The sequence below is a fragment of the Ranitomeya imitator genome, chromosome 2 (genome assembly GCF_032444005.1).
Source record: "Ranitomeya imitator isolate aRanImi1 chromosome 2, aRanImi1.pri, whole genome shotgun sequence".
Taxonomy (NCBI): Eukaryota; Metazoa; Chordata; class Amphibia; order Anura; family Dendrobatidae; genus Ranitomeya; species Ranitomeya imitator.
The window spans coordinates 323,895,765-323,917,170 of NC_091283.1; the positions used below are offsets into that span (position 1 = coordinate 323,895,765).

Consider the following 21,406-nt stretch of genomic DNA (forward strand, 5'->3'; position numbering starts at 1 on the left):
TGTCAGGGACAGCAGCAAACTTAACCCGGTCACCGCGCGATGCAGCGTGGAGACCAGAAATAGTGGCACAGTACTAGTACTGCTCTCGGCACGAATGCACCTCCCGCAGATTAGTACTAGTATGGTGCATATCACAAATGGGTTAATCTGATTATTCATATTGGACTGCTATTATTTTGAACACTACTGTATATCTCTAAGCTGTGCATGGATGATTAATATAAATTTACAGGAGATGTGTTGGCATGGCTCGAGTCCTGGTTTCATGTATTCACTCCACGTCATAAATTCTATTATCTTTTTAATCCTAAGGAATTCAGATAACTGCACAATCGCCTTTGAAATGAGGAATTGGGGAAGATTTTCATTTTGGATGATTTGTGGTGGAATTTGGTTTGGATGTGCCAGTCAGTCTTTTGATAATAGTATACTTGGGCTCTCTGACTGAGCGCTCCACCCCTCAGCCTCAGGAATTTTTCATTACATCAGGATCCTACCTTCCCATATAAATGTAGACTTTAGCCGAAGAGAGGATTCGCACAGGCAGGTTCCCAGCAACGAGAATCGCCTTAACTTGGATGCTGGGTACACATAAATTGACAATTTATGCGCTCAGTATTCTCAATTTTTCTAATTTTCTACAGCAGTAATGCAATTCAAATTTCATATATTTCATGTTTCCATGCTATAGTGCTACAGAGTGCTACTTTGTTTGTTTGTTGTGTATGGAGATGGCTACTCTTAGGCTGAGGTCACATTGCGTTTTGGTCAGAGCGCTAACGGACAGCGTTGCACGGCGAAATTAACGCCATGCAACGCGTCCGTTAGCGCTCCCATTGCCCGCAATGTACCAGCGCATTGCTAGCGCGTGTCATTTTCGGCACAAGCTAGCGACGCGCCGGTCTTTTGTAGCGCGCCTCGGACGCTGCTTGCAGCGTCCGCGGCGCGCCCGAGGTCCGTTCCCCGCTCTCGGGGGGGATCGGGGATCTGCGAGAGCGAGGACGTTAACGCGACCCCGAAACGCGGCCCTTTAAAACATTGCGTTAGCGCAATCCGCTAGCGCTAAACGGATTGCACTAACGCAATGTGACCCTAGCCTTAGTAAGCACCTGTTTTCTGTTTGGATGTGCCAGTCAGTCTTTTGATATTGTCATTTTTACAGACAGTTTAAGTAAAAATGTTCAAAAATATAAATTTAAAGGATATTTTATTAAAAAATATTTGGTTTTACTTTTAGAAGATGACTGTACCAGGAGATCAGAGGGACAGCTGACATCTTCATTTTTTAATTCAGATGACCTTGAGATCCCACAGGATACTATTGAAGTGAATGCCATTACTCCATATATACCATCATCTCTTCATAGCAAAGATCTGTCATCTGATTCATTGAAACAGGTCCAGTCTTCTGATTCATTACCAACTACTGAGGAAAATCAAAGTCACAAAATAAGCATAAAAAAAATAACTGCTCGTAAAGCAAAGAAACCATTTTCACATTCAGAATATGGCAATAGTTTTCCCCTTGAAAAGTATTTTCTTGAACATCAAACAATTCAGATATCAGAAAATCGATTTTCTTGTTCCAAGTGTAGAAAATGTTTTAACCAGAAATCATATTTTGCTAAGCACCAGAAAACTCACACAGGGGAGAAGCCTTTTTCATGTTCAGAATGTGGGAAATGTTTTAATCGGAAACAGCATCTTGATTACCACCAGAGAACCCACACAGGGGAGAAGCCTTTTTCATGTTCAGAATGTGGGAAATGTTTTTACCAGAAACCAGATTATGTTAAGCACCAGAGAATTCATACAGGGGAGAAGCCTTTTTCCTGTTCAGAATGTGGAAAATGTTTTAACCAGAAAGCACATCTTGTTTGTCACCAGAAAACTCACACAGGGGAAAAGCCTTTTTCATGTTCAGAATGTGGGAAATGTTTTACAGAGAAATCAACTCTTACTACACATCAGAGAACTCACACTGGGGAGAAGCCCTTTTCATGTTTAGAATGTGGGAAATGTTTTATAAAGAAATCAATGCTTGTCAGCCATCAAAGAACTCACACAGGGGAGAAGCCTTTTTCATGCTCACAATGTGGAAAATGTTTTACAGAAAAATCGACTCTTGTTAAACATCAGAGAATTCACACAGGGGAGAAGCCTTTTTCATGTTCACAATGTGGGAAATGTTTTAACAGTAAACAGGATCTCGATAGACACCAGAGAACCCACACAGGGAATAAGCAATTTTCATGTTCAGAATGTGGGAAATATTTTATCCAGAAACGGGGTCTTAATATCCATCAGAGAACCCACACGGGGAGAAACCTTTTTCGTGTTCAGAATGTGGAAAATGTTTTATGAAGAAATCATCTCTACTTTGTTACCAAGACACACTTAGGTAGGAGAAAAAAGGATCATCCCTGCGCTGCCGCAAGAATTGCAAAAATTGTAGAGGTTTTAACGTGGTTTATTCACATCCTGATTGTTACCAGGGCAGTCACACACGGTAGAAGCCTTTTTAATATTTATAATGTGTGAAATGTTTTATTTGGAAATTAACTCCTAAAAAACATCAAAGAAGTCACACAGGGGAGAAGACTTTTTCATGTCCAGAATGTTGGAAATGTTTTAACTGAAAATTGAATCTTCTTAAACTGGTTGTCCTCTACTAGGAGAACCCTTTGTTATTCCCCATGTTTGGTCTTGTTAAAATAAAAACACTCCTACATCGCCCCCGTGCTGGTACCGTTGCAGCGGTGTCAGGACTCTCATTCCCAGGGTTCACATGAGGTTGTTACATCACCCTAGCCTTGTGCCCAATCAGTGCTGACTTCACTGTCCCTGCCTTCAGACATATTGAACATCAACAGGAAGCCAGGGCTGTGGCATCAGCGCTGATTGTGTGCAAGGCTCACATGACATAAGAACCTCACGTAAACCCCGGGAGCAGCTCTGGAACATCGCTGGTATATGAGGTTTGCATAATTCTTTCTATATCAATAGGACCAAATGTGAGCAATGAGAAGGGGTTGTACAAGTAGTGGAAAACCCCTTTAAACATCAAGAATAACACACAGAGAAGCCATTATCATACCTAGAGTGTGAAAAATTACTGGAAAATCCTATTTTGTTGACCATCAAAAATAACTCAGATGGGGAGAACCTACAGTTAGGGCCAGAAATATTTGGACAGTGACACAATTTTCGCGAGTTGGGCTCTGCATGCCACCACATTGGATTTGAAATGAAACCTCTACAACAGAATTCAAGTGCAGATTGTAACGTTTAATTTGAAGGGTTGAACAAAAATATCTGATAGAAAATGTAGGAATTGTACACATTTCTTTACAAACACTCCACATTTTAGGAGGTCAAAAGTAATTGGACAAATAAACATAACCCAAACAAAATATTTTTATTTTCAATATTTTGTTGCAAATCCTTTGGAGGCAATCACTGCCTTAAGTCTGGAACCCATGGACATCACCAAACGCTGGGTTTCCTCCTTCTTAATGCTTTGCCAGGCCTTTACAGCCGCAGCCTTCAGGTCTTGCTTGTTTGTGGGTCTTTCCGTCTTAAGTCTGGATTTGAGCAAGTGAAATGCATGCTCAATTGGGTTTAGATCTGGAGATTGACTTGGCCATTGCAGAATGTTCCACTTTTTGGCACTCATGAACTCCTGGGTAGCTTTGGATGTATGCTTGGGGTCATTGTCCATCTGTACTATGAAGCGCCGTCCAATCAACTTTGCAGCATTTGGCTGAATCTGGGCTGAAAGTATATCCCGGTACACTTCAGAATTCATCCGGCTACTCTTGTCTGCTCTTATGTCATCAATAAACACAAGTGACCCAGTGCCATTGAAAGCCATGCATGCCCATGCCATCACGTTGCCTCCACCATGTTTTACAGAGGATGTGGTGTGCCTTGGATCATGTGCCGTTCCCTTTCTTCTCCAAACTTTTTTCTTCCCATCATTCTGGTACAGGTTGATCTTTGTCTCATCTGTCCATAGAATACTTTTCCAGAACTGAGCTGGCTTCTTGAGGTGTTTTTCTGCAAATTTAACTCTGGCCTGTCTATTTTTGGTATTGATGAATGGTTTGCATCTAGATGTGAACCCTTTGTATTTACTGTCATGGAGTCTTCTCTTTACTGTTGACTTAGAGACAGATACACCTACTTCACTGAGAGTGTTCTGGACTTCAGTTGATGTTGTGAACGGGTTCTTCTTCACCAAATTAAGTATGCGGCGATCATCCACCACTGTTGTCATCCGTGGACGCCCAGGCCTTTTTGAGTTCCCAAGCTCACCAGTCAATTCCTTTTTTCTCAGAATGTACCCAACTGTTGATTTTGCTACTCCAAGCATGTCTGCTATCTCTCTGATGGATTTTTTCTTTTTTTTCAGCCTCAGGATGTTCTGCTTCACCTCAATTGAGAGTTCCTTTGACCGCATGTTGTCTGCTCACAGCAACAGCTTCCAAATGCAAAACCACACACCTGGAATCCACCCCTGACCTTTTAACTACTTCATTGATTACAGGTTAACGAGGGAGACGCCTTCAGAGTTAATTGCAGCCCTTAGAGTCCATTGTCCAATTACTTTTGGTCCCTTGAAAAAGAGGACGCTATGCATTACAGAGCTATGATTCCTAAACCCTTTCTCCGATTTGGATGTGGAAACTATCATATTGCAGCTGGGAGTGTGCACTTTCAGCCCATATTATATATATAATTGTATTTCTGAACATGTTTTTGTAAACAGCTAAAATAACAAAACTTGTGTCACTGTCCAAATATTTCTGGCCCTAACTGTATATACAATGGGGAAAATAAGTATTTGATACACTGACAATTTTGCAATTTTTCCCACCTACAAAGAATGGAGAGGTCTGTAATTCTTATCATAGGTACGCTTCAACTGTGAGAGACAGAATCTAAAACTAAAAAAAACAGAAAATCACATTGTATAATTTTTAAATACTTATTTTATGCAATAAAATGCAACTAACTACTTCATCACCTACCAACCAGCAAGAACTCTGGCTCTTACAGACCTCTTAGTTTTTCTTTAAGAAGCTCTCCTACTCTGCACTTATTACCTGTATTAATTGCACCTGTTAGAACTCGTTGCCTGGATAAAAGACACCTGTCCACACACTCAACCAATCCACACTCTTTCGTTTGTATGGGAAAAAAACCTTGTCCCATAAGCAGGCTATTGAGGTGTTCAAAACAGTTAGGGGGCATGAGTCTCGTGGATCTGCAGGACTATTACGTAGCCTCTCAGTTAGATCAAATTATCTTGGTATAGGGGAGATGGGTCCTGCCGCTGGACACAGATTGAATCACATTTCATACATTTCAAAAGTATGAAGGCCCTTTTTTGCTCCTCCCTAATTGCCACCAGAAGATCCTACACTGCCCTAACCCCTACAATTTATTTAATCTCTAATTGGGATTTATTTCACAAGAAATGTTCCTCTTCCTCCACTCACCCTCTTTTGCATAGCACAGATTGAGATTCTGGAAGAATTAATCCCCGATTTAGACGTCTATATGTGGAAATCTCTTGGAATGTCATTGCTAAACACCCTCTCATCAGGCTCATCTCTGATGTCTTTTCTATTTTTCAGACTCAGGTTGCAATCGGCGAATTCGATAGTTATTTGCGTATAAGGAACTTCTTACAAAAGGTGCCTTTTGTACTAATCAAAGTTAGCTTTGAGATGTTACACATATTATAGTACAACATCATCCCAAAAAGAGAGGGTGTTTACTGGCCATTCATTACTGGAAGCAAAAATGATTATTACCAGATTGTGGGAAAAACTAACTCCATGATTCGAAGATGTAATTTTCTCTATTAATAAACCTGTTCAAATGAAAATATGATTTCTTACAAGAACAATCGAGTTCAAGCCTTCTTATTAGACTGGAAGCTCTGGCTTCAACATTCAAAGAATACAACTCGGGTGTACTCCAGATTTCCCTGAATACAGGAATCTCTGAGGGTCTGTTCCTATGCTACCTACTCTGTCTAATTTTATAACACTGATATTTTATTGTTAACCCTCCATCACATACAATATTCGGACTAACGAGTTCACATACAATGTGCCTGTCAGGCGCCTGCTGGAAAAATACCTATAATATCTAATGTTTGCAATTTCAGTGCTCTAAAAGTGATCAGTGACCTTCATAGGGATGTAATAAAAGAGACTACACATAATCAGTTGCAAAAAAAAACATTTACTTAACATAAAACTAATAACTATGAAATACAAACTTTTCAAAACTCCCGCCAAATAGTCCCCAGTTCGACTCTCTCAAAAAAATGTACAAAGAAAATTTTTGAACACAAACTTAATTTTAAGGTACCTTAAGTACTATTAAAAACATATTCAATCAAAAGTAGATGCTGAGGTTTCCCCAGAAAAGTCACACTTGCAGAGCAAATAGCAAGAATTACACACCATTTTTGCATGTGTCAGGCAAATTGCTTTATGACATTTGAGACATTCATAATTTGAAAGCCTTCTGGTTCCGATTTCCGTTTGGCAGGTGGTGCATCTCCTTCTTTTGTGAGGTGGTGCAGATGGTGACTTTTCACCATCATCTTCTGGGCGGAACCTTTTGAGCTGAACTTGAAGGCGAGAGGGGATACCGATTGTTTTCACGCTTCTCCTGCGTAGCTCTCCAAGTACTAGTTCATGGGCCAATTTTTTCAGATACAATCGTCTACGGAGTGGTTCAAGCTTGTTTTCAAGATAAATTACTTGTGAATTTATACCACCCAAATTCAACATAGCAAAAAATATGACCATTGGCCAGCGTTTGATGTTTCTGCTGACGTTGAAAGTGGAGCACATCTGATCTGCTGTATCCACACCCCCTTTGGTGGCATTGTAAAATGTAATTATCTCCGGGTTTTTTTCTGCCCCAGTCCCAGGATCGATGGCAGCATCATCATGAAGTGTTGATAGAAGAAGTACGATTTTTTTGGCATGTGGTACATAGGAAACTAAAGCCTTTCCATTATGGAATGCAAACATACTGCTGTACTGTTGTCTCTCTTTCACACTTACAAACTGTGGCGGCAATTCCCTTTTGTTTTTTCTTACAGTTCCCACATATGACAGCTTCTGAATTTTCAGATAATCAATCAGATCACAACTTGTAAACCAATTGTCAGCTGTAATATTGCGACCCGATCCAAATAAGGGTTCAGCCAGTCTTTTTACAACATCAATGGGTTTGTTGCTCACACAGTAAGGACCTTCTGGTTGTTTTCCTGCATAAACTTCCAGGTTGTAAGTGTAGGTCTTACTGGCATCAACAAGGGCATACATTTTTATTCCATATTTGTTTGGCTTTGATGGAATATATTGACGAAAGGCACATCTACCACGAAAACCAGGGAGCATTTCGTCAATAGTGAGATTCTCTCCAGGGTAATAACTTTGTTTACAGTTTACAACAAATCTTTGAAATATATCACGAATTGGAGCAAGTCGGTCATGTGTTTTGCGTTCGGTTCGGGTAGTTCTGTCGTCAAACCGAAGGCAACGAATTAGAATCTTGAATCTGTTTATGGACATAACAAGGCTAAATTTTTCAACTCCATCCCCATCTTTACCCCAAAGTTCCTCCAAACTTTGTCTATTTGCCCTATAAGCTCCTGCAAGGTACAGTAATCCAAAAAAAGCACGCAGTTCTATTTCATCTGTGGGCTTGATGGTTCTGTTGCAGATGTACTTGTCCTTTATAATGTCTATATATTGGTTGGTATATGTGACAATAGAGTCCAGAATGTCATCTGTAAATATACTGTTCCAGCATTCAACTGCAGTTTTTGCATTACGTGCAGTTCCTATTACTGCAGGAAGGTGAGTAATAATGTTTAAAGGTTCCCTACGTTTTTTCTGGAATGGCTTCTTGTTCCATTTAGTATTTTTATCTTTTCCAATATAATATGATCCAACTTCTTCATCCTCACCACTGTCACCATCTTGCTCTGTTTCAGAATCCAGGACACATTCTTCTACCTCATCATGAGAATCAATCTCACTTTCCTCTCCTAAATCCTCATTCAGTGTGAGGTCTCTATCATCTAACAGCATGTTTGTTGCTTCCTCAACATCAAGTTGTTTGGATAAATTGTACATTTTCCTCTCCATTTCAGCAGATAATCTGAAGCAAGAGAAGGAATATGTTAGGGAACTACTGTATATGCCTGAGCAGCACACTTTCTTTTATAAAATCTCCCTTATTTCTATGAAATATCCTCACATTTTGTGCTATACATTCATAAAACAAGCTAAATAAACTATTGTGATGAATAAAAACATAAAATACCAACCTTACTGAATGTGACGTATTCACATACAATGAGCCTGAGAGATCTGTGCAGCTATATCCTCTCCCCTGAAGCTCTGAAATCCAACTGTGATATCAGGTTTCACAGACCTTCAAGAGACAGGAGACTACCTGGAGGGAGGGGGTTTCCTCACAATCTGGTGAGGAAGGAGAAATGAAAGTAAAAGAGAAGCGCCTGTCAGATCAGTTGTATGTGACGGAGGGTTAACATGTGACATCTCAAGTATATTTGTTTTCTTCCTGTTTAATGTGTGATAAGATGTTTTTGGTATTCAGTGTTTATTCACACACTGTAGTTTATTTGTAAAAATCTTAATAAAAAGTTATTGCTTAACCCCTTTACCCCGTGGTTTGCACATTAATGATGAGGCCAATTTTTACAATTCTGACCACTGTCTCTTTATGAGGTATTAACTCTGGAACGCTTCAATTTTCCAACTTTGAATTTTCATGCCCTTAAATCACAAAGATACAGTATGTCACACAAAATACTTAATAAGTAACATTTCCCACATGCCTACTTTACATCAGCACAATTTTGGAACCACCTTTTTTTTTTGTTAGGAAATTGTAAGGGTTTTTAAGTTGACCAGCGATTTCTACTTTTTACAACACCTTTTTTTTTAGGGAACACGTCACATTTGAAGTCACTTCAGAGGTCTATATGATAGAAGATACCCAAAAGTGATACCATTCTAAAAACTGCACCCCTCAAGGTGCTCAAAATCACATTCAATAAGTTTATTAACCCTTCAGGTACTTCACAGGAATTTTTGGAATGTGGAAAAAAAATGAACATTTACTGTATACACTCGAGTATAAGCCGACCCGAGTATAAGCCGAGACCCCTAATTTTGCCACAAAAAATGGGAAAACTTTGACTTGAGTATAAGCCTAGGGTGGGAACTTAATGACTCGAGTATAAGCCTAGGGTGGGAAATGCAGCAGATACTGGTAAATTTCAAAAATAAAATTAGATACCAATAAAAGTAAAATTAATTGAGACATCAGTAGGCTGTGTTTTTGAATATCCATATTGAATCAGGAGCCTCATAAAATGCTCCATACAGTTCATGATGGGCCCCATAAGATGCTCCATACAAAATACGACCCATAAAATGCTCCATACAATTTATGATGGGCCCCATAAGATGCTTCATACAAAAATATGCCCCATATAATGCTCCATAAAAGGTTAATAATGGCCCCATAAGATGCTCCATAGAAACATTTGCCCCATATAATGCTACACAAAGGTTAATAATGGCCCCATAAGACGCTCCATAGAAACATTTGCCCCTACAATGCTGCATAAAGGTTGATTTATGGCCCCATAAGACGCTCCATAAACACATTTGCCCCATACAATGCTGTATAAAGGTTGATGGCCCTCATAAGATGCTCCATAGATTATGCTCCATACAATGCTGTATAAAGGTTGATGGCCCCATAAGATGCCCCATAGACTATGCCCCATACAATGCTGTATATAGGTTGATGGTCCCATAAGATGCTCCATAGATTTTGCCCCATACAATGCTGTATAAAGTATGATTATGTCCCATATGCTGTTGCTGCGATTAAAAAAAAAAACACTTCTCGTCACTCAGGGCCCCCAACACTTGCGATATTCACCTGTCCCCATTCCACCGCTGCGTCTTCCAGCTCTGACTGTTCAGGCAGAGGGTGGCGCGCACTAACTACATCATCGTGCCCTCTGGCCTGATCGTCACAGGCAGAGGATGCGGAAGATGGAGGGGCACCCTGCGGTGGAACAGGGTTCAGGTGAATATCGCACAATTCTCACCCTCCCCGTTATACTCACCTGCTCCCAGCGTGGTCCCTGGCAGCTTCTCACTGTCGGATGGTCTCAGGGAGCCGGCGGCATCTTCATATGTTAAGCGGTCACGTATCGCTCATTAAAGTAATGAATATGCGTCCATATTCATTACTTTAATGAGTGGTACCACGTGACCGTTGAACACAGGAAGAGCTGCGGGCGCCGGAGACCATCAGACATGCAGGGACCGCGCCAGGAGCAGGTGCGTATGTGACAGCGCGCCCTCCCCCGCCGACCCCCCTGGGACAATGACTCGAGTATAAGCCGATAGGGGCACATTCAGCCTAAAAAATGGGCTGAAAATCTCGGCTCATACTCAAGTATATACAGTAACTTTTTTTCACAAAAAATTTACTTCAGATCCAAAATGTTTTATTTTAACAAGGATAACAGGAAAAATGGACCACAAAGTTTGTTCTGTAATTTCTTCTGAACATGTCAATACCCAATATGAGGATGAAAACCACTGTTTTGGTGCACGGCAGAGCTCGGAAGGGAAGGAGCGCCATTTGCCATTGAACCATCAGGTGCTTCACAGTTTATAACATTGAGCCATAAAAATAAAAAAAACATTTTCTCCACAAATATTTTTAGCACAAAATATTGCATTATCATAACGATAATAGGAGAAATTGCATGATAAAATTTGTTGTGCAATTTCTCCGGAGTACCCCATATGAGGGAGAAAACCACTTTTGCTGGAATGGTTTGAGGGTGCCATGTCACATTGGCAGAGCCACTGAGGTGCCAGAACAACAGAAAACCCCTATATGTGAACTCATTTTACACACTACACTCCCCAATGAATTCATCTAGTGGTGCAGCGATCATATTGACACCATATGTGCATCACAAATATTTTTCAGGCACAGTGCAAAGCTCAGAAGGAAGGAGCGCCAGATTTTACTGTTATGGTTTGCATGTGCCATGATCCACTGGGAGAGCCCATGAGGTGCCAGAACAGCAGAACCTCCATAGGCTATGTGCACACACGTAGGAAATGTGCTGCAGAATTTTCTGCACTAAATCTGCATCTCCTGGCAGAATCCGCAGGTGCGTTTTTGATGCGTTTTTATGCGGTTTTAGTGCGGATTTTGTGCAGTTTTTGTGCAGATTTTACCACTGCAGATTTCTATTAATGGAGGGGTGCAGAAACGCTGCAGAACTGCACAAAAGCAGTTACATGCACTTCTTTGAAATCTGCAGCGTTTCTGTGCAGATTTTTCTGCACCATGTGCACAGCTTTTTTTTTTCACATTGATTTACATTGTCCTGTAAATCACAGTGCAGTTCTGCAGCGTTTCTGCTGCAGAAAAAAAAACGCTGCAGAACTGCACTAAATCTGTACTAAATCTGCATTGTGTGCACATACCCTGAGTGACCCCATTTTACAAGCTACACCTCTCAATGAATTCATCTAGGGGTGCAGTGATCATATTGACACCATGGGTGTGTCACAGAATTTTATACCATTGGGCAGTGAAGACAAAATAATTACATTTTTACCACCAAAATTTTGTTTTAGCCCCTGATTTTACAAAAAATGTCCACCTGGTGAAGACGGTACTTCCGTTGAAAGGCGTTGTGGCTTAACCCTATTTTGGTGTCAGAGTTTCCTTTCAGCGCTCTTTTGACCAAGTTCTATCCTTTCTCCTGTTTGTCCTCCATTGGAGGTGTTCGGCTGGAGCCGCGGGGGTACTCTGCACCTTTCCTTTACTGGGGCTACCCTCCCAGCGATCCTAAATAATCCGCCTGCTACTGACTTTGTTACCCAAGTTATTGACACCAGTTTGCTGAAATAAAAGTTACCTACAGGCCAGCTATTTTAAACTGGTTTGTCCGTCACATGGATCACATATAAGAACGCTCTAAATTCAGCCATTTGTAGTGAACATGGAAAATATTGTCCTCCATTTAAAATGGGCAAGGCACGTGGCAAGGGATGGGGAACTGGATGTGATGTGTGTCCGAATTACTAGGGGACCGCAGCAGCACACCACTATTGAACCCAGAGCAGTGTCAAAAGGTTGTTGGTTGGTTAGAGGATAATGCTTTCAGTCACTTTGCCACCACCTCCTTGTCTTCCACACAGTCAAGTCTCAATAACCGTGAGTCTGGACCTCATATTCCTCACCCTGATTCCTCCTTCCACCGTGCCGAGTGCACGGAGACAACTGATCCCACACTTGGACACTCCTAAGAGCTGTTCACTTTTCCATTTATAGATTCGGGCCTCTCGCCCAGTCCACTTGATATTTAACTTTATCTTTTATTTTTCCTTAGAATTTTAATTTCAAAGCAGAATTTGATCAAAAATCTCTTCATGGATTTATGTCTTTATTTACATAGGAAGTTGTAATAACTGCATGATTTTATATATTTAACAGTTAAAAAAAATAATATATAACAATCTAAATTTAGTTTTTGTGTGCTGTTAATATTTTCTAACATTTCAGAGTTATTCTTTGCATGGTAATGTGTCTTTACTGCATGACATGTATGACAGTCACAGCAGGTGACATCTGAACTTTGGGCTAATAATAAGGATAAAAGGGGAGAAGCCAGCGCTGCTTGTGGTCAGAACGCAATTTGAAAAGTGCAAATGCACATATTAATTTCTGACTGTATATCAAAATGAGATATTTAGCAAACAATTGATCAATTCTTTGAGCCACCCCGCCACGTCACGGCAATCTCTTGGGGCAGTCCTGCTCTACGATTTTTATATTCGCTGTGCCATTACGGCCTCCTTAATATGTTAGAAGGACCACGTTAGTCCCACTGTACATTTTTTTATGTTTTACTCACTGTGCCATTACGGCCTCCTAAATGTGTTAAAAGCGGGACCATATTGAATGCAAACCGTACCTGTAGCTTTTCCGAATCACTCCCATGGTGCCAGAAAGGGTATGCGACAATAACGGTCGACCAGGTCCAAGCATGGACATTTCAGATCTGACCTCAACAATGCCTGACCAGCACCATGGCTTAAAGAGAGAGACAGGCCCAGGCACAGGTGCACTAATTAAAACAGAGCCCGGGCAGGGCATGGCTGCTGTATGTGTGTACAGCAGCCTAGATCAATCACAATGAAAACAGAAAGAATGGCGTAAAGATCTAGATCATAAGAGGGTGCCTTCTGCTGGTTGTCCTCATATGATCTCGAGCAAGGGAGCTTTCTATGAAAGTTCCCACGATCTAGGAACAGCCAGCAGAGGGCGCCTCACCGCAAATGAAGCTAAATATAGGTCATTGACCTACTTTACCTTCATTCGCAGGGGTTTTGCAGACATGAGCAGCCTGCATTAGCGGAGCTCGTGTCTGCAAAATATTTTAACCCCTTCAGATGGATTTACATCGTTGGACGTGACAGATCCTCGGAAGGTATGTATGTTGTTGGTTTATTAATTTTTTTTTACAGATCGAGGGTCTTCAGTGAGTGGATTGGGAGTAGAATAAATTAATACAACAACCATTGTGATTTTTTTCATTAAATTAATTTTTAATAATGTGTGTGTTTTTTTTTTTAACCCTTTACTAGTATTGGATTAATAATGGATAGGTGTCATAATTGACACCTCTCCATTATTAATTTGGCTTAATGTCACCTTACAATAGCAAGGTGGCATTAACCCTTCATTACCCCATATCCCACCGCTACACGGGAATGGGAAGAGAGTGGCCAAGTGCCAGAATAGGCGCATCTTCCAGATGTGCCTTTTCTGGGGTGGCTGGGGGCAGGTGTTTTTAGACACATTTGCCCCATATAGTGCTGCGATAAAAAAAAAAAAGAGGACATACTCACCTCTCGTCGCTCAGGCCCCCGCCGCTTGCAATACTCACCAGTCCTCGTTCCGGTGCCGCTGTGTCTTCCACGTCTTCTGCACTAACATTCAGGCAGAGGGCGTGGACTAACCACGTCATCACGCCCTCTGACCTGAGCATCACTGCAGATGACGTGGAAGACGGAGCGGCGCCCGGAACGAGGACTGGTGAATATCGCGCAGTGCTTCCCCTCCCCATTATACTCACCTGCTCCCAGCCCGGTCCCTGCACGTCCCTCTGGGCGCTGACAGCTTCTTCCTGATTTGAGTGGTCACCAGTACCGCTCATTACAGTAATGAATATGCGACTCCACCTCTATGGGACTGGAGTCAGGTCCATATTCATTACTGTAATGAGCGATACCATGTGACAGCTCAATACAGGAAGAAGCTGTCAGCGCCCGGAGACCAGAGATGCAGGGACCGTGCCAGGAGCAGGTGAGTATGTCACAGCCACCCTCCCCCTCCACTGCCGAACCCCCAGGGACAATGACTCGAGTATAAGCCAAGAGAGGCACTGTAAGGATTCGGACTAGAATCCGAGAGTGGACCATCTGGGTCGTGACTCTAGAGCCGAGGATGAGCGGACCAGATGGAACCACCCCCTATACAGAGAGGGTTAGGAGCAGTTCCAAGGGGGAATGGAGACACAACAGCTAGAGCCAAAGGGACGACCCAAAAGAGAGAAAGAGAGAGACAATGGAGCTTTTGGACTGGCTGGGAACAGCTTAAACACAGGACTGGCAGGACACGACAGTAACACAGGACTTAGCTGGATACGGCAGGAACACGGGACTTGGCAGGATACGGCAGGAACACAGGACACGGCAGGAACACAGGACTTAGCAGGATACGGCAGGAACACGGGACTTGACAGGACACGGCTGGAACACAGGACTTGGCAGGATACGGCAGGAACACAGGGAGGACAAAGCTGGTACGCAGAGCAGAGACTGCTGAAACAAAGGGCAGACTAAGCGGAGACACAGAGTGAAAAACGTAGGGAATAATACAGAGACTAAGGAGCCTAGGGCATAGGAACACAGACAAAAGACAGAGAACCTACAAAGCAAAGGCGTCTTACCTGGGAAGACACTGGAAGAAATACCCGATGGGCGCCGCCATGTTGGGGCGGGGCCATCGGGTCGTGACCTCCCAGAAGGCTCAGCCGCGCAGGAGACGCGACCGCGCATGCGCAAAGAAACCTGACGCCGTGACCCAGCAAAGGAAGAAGCAGAGCGGCGAGGGACAACGTCGTGAGTGCTCCGAGGGATAGGAGAAGGCAGGTAAGTATGTGCGGACGTAACAGGCACTTTCAGCCTAAAAAAATGGCCTGAAAATCTCGACTTATACTCGAGTATATACAGTGTCGGGATCACACTCAGTCGGAGCAGCCTTTGGAAGTGGGGAATCACCAGAAAATAATACACAAGACACGTCTTGTATAGTGTATCACTGGGAAGTCTCTGAAGCACGCCTGCCTTCAATGGTGCTATCCTTTCTTTATATAGTTGTTTCAGCAGGTTTAGTGGTTATACAAGTTTTGCATGTTTAAACAAAGAGACAAAACAGGAAAGAAAGAAAAGAAAACAGTTTCGTGGGCGGCAGTTTCACAACAAACAGTACAAAGGCAATTCCACAGACAGGAAAAACAGGATTTCATACTATAGCTAAAATGTCCTTGAATGGACAGGTCAATATTTATCACAAATTCTTTTTTTTAATTTTTGTTCATTGAGGTAATCTTTTTTGTTCTGCTCTTCACAATCCCCCCTTTGACATATTCCATTCAAAACCTTGTCGATCATTTTAGTCATTCTTTTTGATATTACAAAAAAAAACTTTATATTCTCGCATCCATTACACAAAATTTATTTGTGCATACCGAGATACCCTTGAGTACAACCTTGAACAATACATATATAATTACAATAACCATAACTGTATGTATTAGGCTTTGCATAATCCCGGTAACCCACCCACCGATCCCTCTGAACCAATTGGCCGGGTTAAGAAAAGAAAAGGTATCTGACCACCAGCTATCCTTATTTTGGTCATTGTCTTTGTCATACTGATCCCTGAGTCGTTGTACGTCTTTTAATTTAAATCTCATACTCATAGTACTATTCGGGTCTATATAATGACAGCAGGTGGGTCCGATGATTTGACACATACCCCCTTGTGAGGCAGTTAGGTAATCCAATACCAGGGTATGTTGGTTAGTGACTATTATAAGCTGATTCTGTACAGCTATACTAGTATTTAATATGTCCAATATATCCCAAATCTGATCATCTAGATAATCCGTGGCTCTAACTAATTTATCCCACATCTGTGTTAACATTATTAACATCAATATCATGAGTCTTATACTGCTTTTATGCAATGGCTTGCATGTATCCATGATGCCTTTCCTTCAAGCTTGACTGCTGTTGAAGTTGTTAACAGGACTTGGAAAGGTCCGTCAAATCTCGGTTCCAGAGTCTTTCTGGTGTGTCTTTTCACGTAGACTTGATCACCAGGTTCCAACTTGTGGCCTCCTTCGAGATTTTCTGGATCTGGAAGGGAAGCAAAAACTTGCGAATGCACTTTAGTTAAACGTTTTTGTAATTCTTGTATATAAGCAGTTAAAGTCTCAGTATTCAACATCAGTTGTTGTGGAAAATAACAACCCAAATTTGCTGCTCTACCAAAAAGAATCTCATGTGGTGACAGCTTAGCCTTCCCCCTTGGGGTGTTTCGGATGGAATACAGGGCAAGTGGTAGACACTCGGTCCAAGGCTTTCCTGTTTCTGCCATGGCCTTCTGGATTTTTAATTTTATTGTCCCATTTAATCTTTCCACTTTACCTGAACTCTGTGGATGATATGGAGTGTGAAACTGGTTTTCTACTCCCAACATTTTCATAACATTCTGGAATATTTCCCCAGTAAAATGGGTACCTCTATCTGACTCGATCACCTCAGGCATGCCGTAACGGGGTATCAGTTCATGTGCTATTTTAATGGCAGTAGTTTTTGCTGAGGCTCTACGAACTGGATAAGCCTCTGGCCACCCTGAGAACATGTCCACACACACAAGCACATATTCGTATCCATTGTACCTAGGAAGTTGGATGTAGTCTTTGAAAGGGATACAGTGGTCTTACATGATGCTTGGTTGGGGTTTTAATGGCCTGACCTGGATTGTGTGCCAGGCATATAGTGCATGCAGCACACATGTTCCGAGCAAAATTACCAAAACCTGGAGCCAACCACCTTTCTTTTACCTTGAGCGTCATACCATTTGCCGACACATGCGTGGGTAGGTGGAGGTCACTTGCCACTGCGGGGTACCAGGCTCTGGGTAAACACAACAAAGTTCCTTTTTTTCCATAATCCTTGCTGATCTTCTGCCCCTTTTTTCTGCCACTGCCCTCGTTCTTCGTCGTCTACCTGTTTCTGAGCTTCCTTCAATCTTTCCTCATCATCTTCAGAGCTATCTAGTGTGTGGGCATGATGTAAGGGTTTACGTGCTGCCTGTTTTGCTGCCTTGTCGGCTTTATCGTTACCCCTGGCTTCCTCGGTGTCGAGTCTCACATGTGCAGCTACCTTTATCACCGCTATTTCTTTAGTTTCTTGTGCTGCCTCCAGAATCTGTCTAATGAGGGAGGCATGTTTAACAGGTTGGCCTGAAGCAGTCATATAACCTCTGGCTCGCCAAAATCGAAAATAATGCCATATGCATATCTAGAATCAGTGTATATGTTTGCTGTCTGATCTTTGGCTATTTTTAGAGCTTCAACTAATGCCGTAAGTTCTGCTTCTTGTGCAGACTGATTAGCAGGGAGAGGTTCTGCTTTCAGCACTTCATGCTGAGTTACTACCGCATAACCTGTATGAAATTGTCCATTCATATCTGCATATCTACTGCCATCTATGAAAAGTTCAAATGTAGCATTACAGAGTGGCTTGTCACGTACATTACATAAGCCCTGAGTCTCTTGTTCCATTAATTGTACACAATCATGCATTGACTTTGATGGGTCAAAGGAGTTGGAGAGTGCAGTTGCAGTTTCCTCAGGTATGGTACCCCCCTCAGACTCTAAAGGGAGCAAAGACGCGAGATTAAGAGTCTGAATCCTGGCAAAGGAAATGTTGGGCGGCAGTAGTAGGGAACATTGGAGACGGAGGTGTCTGGCCATTGAAATATGTTTAGGTTGGACCTGGTTAAGAATGCCATGTACATCATGAGTGGTCTGAACTAGAAGTGGGTGATCAAGAACAATCTCAGAAGCTTTATCTAATAACAGTGAAATTGCGGCTACTACTCTTACACAAGAAGGTGCGGCTCTAGCTACAGGGTCCAGATGAGCTGATATGTATGCCACAGGTCTCTGTTTGTTTCCATGTTTTTGTGTGAGCACCCCTGTAGCATGTGAGGATATCTCAGCTGCCATCAATTGAAAAGGTTTAGTGTAGTCTGGGAGTCCCAAAGCCGGAGCTGATACCAGTGCTGTTTTCAAAGAGGAAAATGACTGTTTAGCCTCTTCACTGAGTGAATATGGTGTGTTGGCAATACAGTCATATAAAGGCTGCATGAGTTGACTTGCATGTATGATCCACTGTCTACAGTGTGAAACAATACCTAGGAAAGCACGCAGCTGTTTGTGATTCCTGGGTTCAAGCATGTTACGTATGGCTTCCGTACGTTGAGGTGTGAGGTGTCTGATGCCCTGTGATATGCAGTGACCTAAAAACACGACTGTTTGTTGACAAGCCTGGAGTTTCTGTCTATTTACTTTACAGCCTTCTTGCGCTAGGAAAATTAAGAAATTAACAGTTGAGGTAACTGCCGTCTGCTCATCAGGGCAACAAATAAGTAAGTCATCTACATACTGTAGAATGACTACTCCTGGTTCTGGGATGAAATTTTTTAGCACGGTCTGCATTGCTTCAGAGTACAAAGTTGGTGAGTGTACCATACCTTGTGGCAATCTTGTCCATGCTAATTGTTTACCCTTGAATGTAAAGGCAAACAAATGCAACAGTTCTTATGTAGTGGCACAGAAAAAAATGCGTTTGATAAGTCAATTACCGTAAAATATGCAGCAGTGCTGGGAATTTGAGACAGTAAGGTATGAGGATTCGGTACCACAGGGGTGACCGGTGCCAAAACCTTATTGATTTCCCGTAAGTCGTGCACCATGCGATATTTCACCATAGTTTCTTTGGAGGACACTTGCTTTTTAACAGGATATAAGGGTGTATTGGCGGGTGACCTGATTTCTACCAAAACACCTTGTAACACATAATCCTGAATTTGTTGAGAAATCGCCTGTTCTTGCTGGGCGCTGATGGGGTATTGCCTAAGCTGAGGTAATATGGTTCCCGGGGCAGTTTCTAACAGTATAGGAGCTACTGATAAAAATCCTACATCAGTGTCTCCTTTTGCCCATAGGCTGTCAGGAACCCGAGACAAGTCAATTTTTGCTTGTTGAGTGTAAATTTCGGGAAAATCCTCCATTGCCTGTATTCTAACATATGGTTCCAGAGTTTCTGCATCTTCAGGGATGGTCAGCATAACTGTGCCATCTTCTCTAAAATGGATGTTTGCATGCATTTTACTTAAGACATCAGTACCCAACAAGCAGGTAGGTGCACCTTTAGCAAATAAAAATTTGGATACAAAAGTTTTAGGGCCAAAGCTCACATTTAAAGGTTTTGTAAAGGGCAACGCCTGAATTTTACCATCATACCCTTCTGCATATGTAACCTTTGAGGATATATTGTCAGGATATGGTAAAAAGTCCTGATTTAAAATGGAGGATGTTGCTCCCGTATCTTTCAGAAAAGGTACATTTTTACCCTCAACTTCAACTTGTATTATTGGTCTTCTAGAAGGAAGAGAGACCTGCATAACTTTCAGTCATTCTGAGCTGTCTGTTTGATCAGGCACTGGGTTATTTATCCTATTTTTGGGTACAAAGGTTCCTGAATCTATATCTGCTTTTCTCTTCCTACATTCCCTTTGGAAATGTCCTGACTTCTTACAGTAATGACAAGTAAACTTTTGATTAGCAGAGCCAGTATTAGCCTGTGCAATTCTTACTGGCTTAGAATTTTCTCTTAAGTCCATTTCTATCCCTACAGCTTTCTGTCTAGCCAGGTGTGGGTCTTCCAAGGTTCTCCAATCAGGGGTTGCGGCCTTAAGCTTTTCCTTCACTTTTGGAGACAATCCATCTATAAAGGTTTTTGTAACTAACCTCATCATTCCTGGAGCGGTTAGATCCATGCCTTCATCTCTGAAATTATTTTCTACACTTAGATAATATTCGTCTACTGATTGTCCAGATTTCTGAGCCACCACTCCCGTTGTTCCTCTCTGCCTCTGTCTCTCCCTCATGAAAACCATTAAGTGATCTACAAATTGTGTACCTGATTCTATCGTTTGTAAGGCACCATCTCCTGCTTGGGGCCTATGTACCTGTAGATTCGCTAATAGCTCCTGGAAGAGTCCAGGAGTCATTTTCATTCTACATAATTCTTCTCCATCTGCCCAAACTCCAGCGTGAGTCTGCACAATCTGCTGTATATATTGTGCAAATCTAACTGGACACTGGGTGGGATCTGGTGCGTTATGCAAGAGAGACATGCCTTCAGCGGGGGACCAAGGGAAATATTGTCGAGTTTGGTGATATCTAGTTCCCATTACTCCGTCAGCACCAGGTTCCCTAAAGGGTCTTGGTACTACCCTAACAGGGGCAAGTACAGCGCCATGTCTAGGTGTACCACAGGCTAGGCAATCATTTCTCCAGTCTGGATTTTGTTGTCCACAGTGCGGACATACCCATCCTCCTGGTCCGGCTAAACTTTGAGGTGGTGTTTGGAGAAAAGATGGGGCATGTGGGTTAAGGTATGGGGGTGGGGTATTTTTAGATTCCACATTTTGTTTTTCTCCACAGCCTGTGGGTCTAATACACCACTTTTTACTCTGTTGATTATATGTCCATCCCTCATTTTCTGCTACCCTAGAGACATCAATCAATGCTTGGATCTGATCTATCCATTTCTTGTCTCTGATTATGCCTTTTTTCCTTTCCTGAATTCCTTCCCATAGTTTTCTACTAAAAGCTTCTGCCCTAGTAACTCCAAACTTACTAAAAATCTTTTTCAGCCCCTTAGTGGCATCTTCACCACTTCTCTCCTTTATGATAGTATAGATATCTAATTCTTCTGGTTCCGACTTTGTTTGCTTATTCCCCATTTTCTTATCCTGAGCTTTCTTGCCCTAGGTGGCGTTTGGGTATGAGAATACCTCGTTACCTTCTTCCTAAGGAGCTAGGATGTCTTTTTCTTGCCCTAGGTGGCGTTTGGGT

The 21,406-nt window shown here is 42.1% G+C and overlaps 1 protein-coding gene across 1 annotated transcript in view; it reads left to right on the forward strand.

Annotated features, from left to right (window-relative positions):
* LOC138663516 (oocyte zinc finger protein XlCOF22-like) overlaps positions 1 to 21,406 on the forward strand; it is an 84,000-nt gene that overhangs the window by 23,113 nt on the left and 39,481 nt on the right. The window contains exon 7 of the mRNA XM_069749757.1: positions 1,238 to 2,203. Coding sequence (XP_069605858.1) covers positions 1,238 to 2,203 — 966 coding nt within the window. The remainder of the gene's footprint in view (positions 1 to 1,237; positions 2,204 to 21,406) is intronic.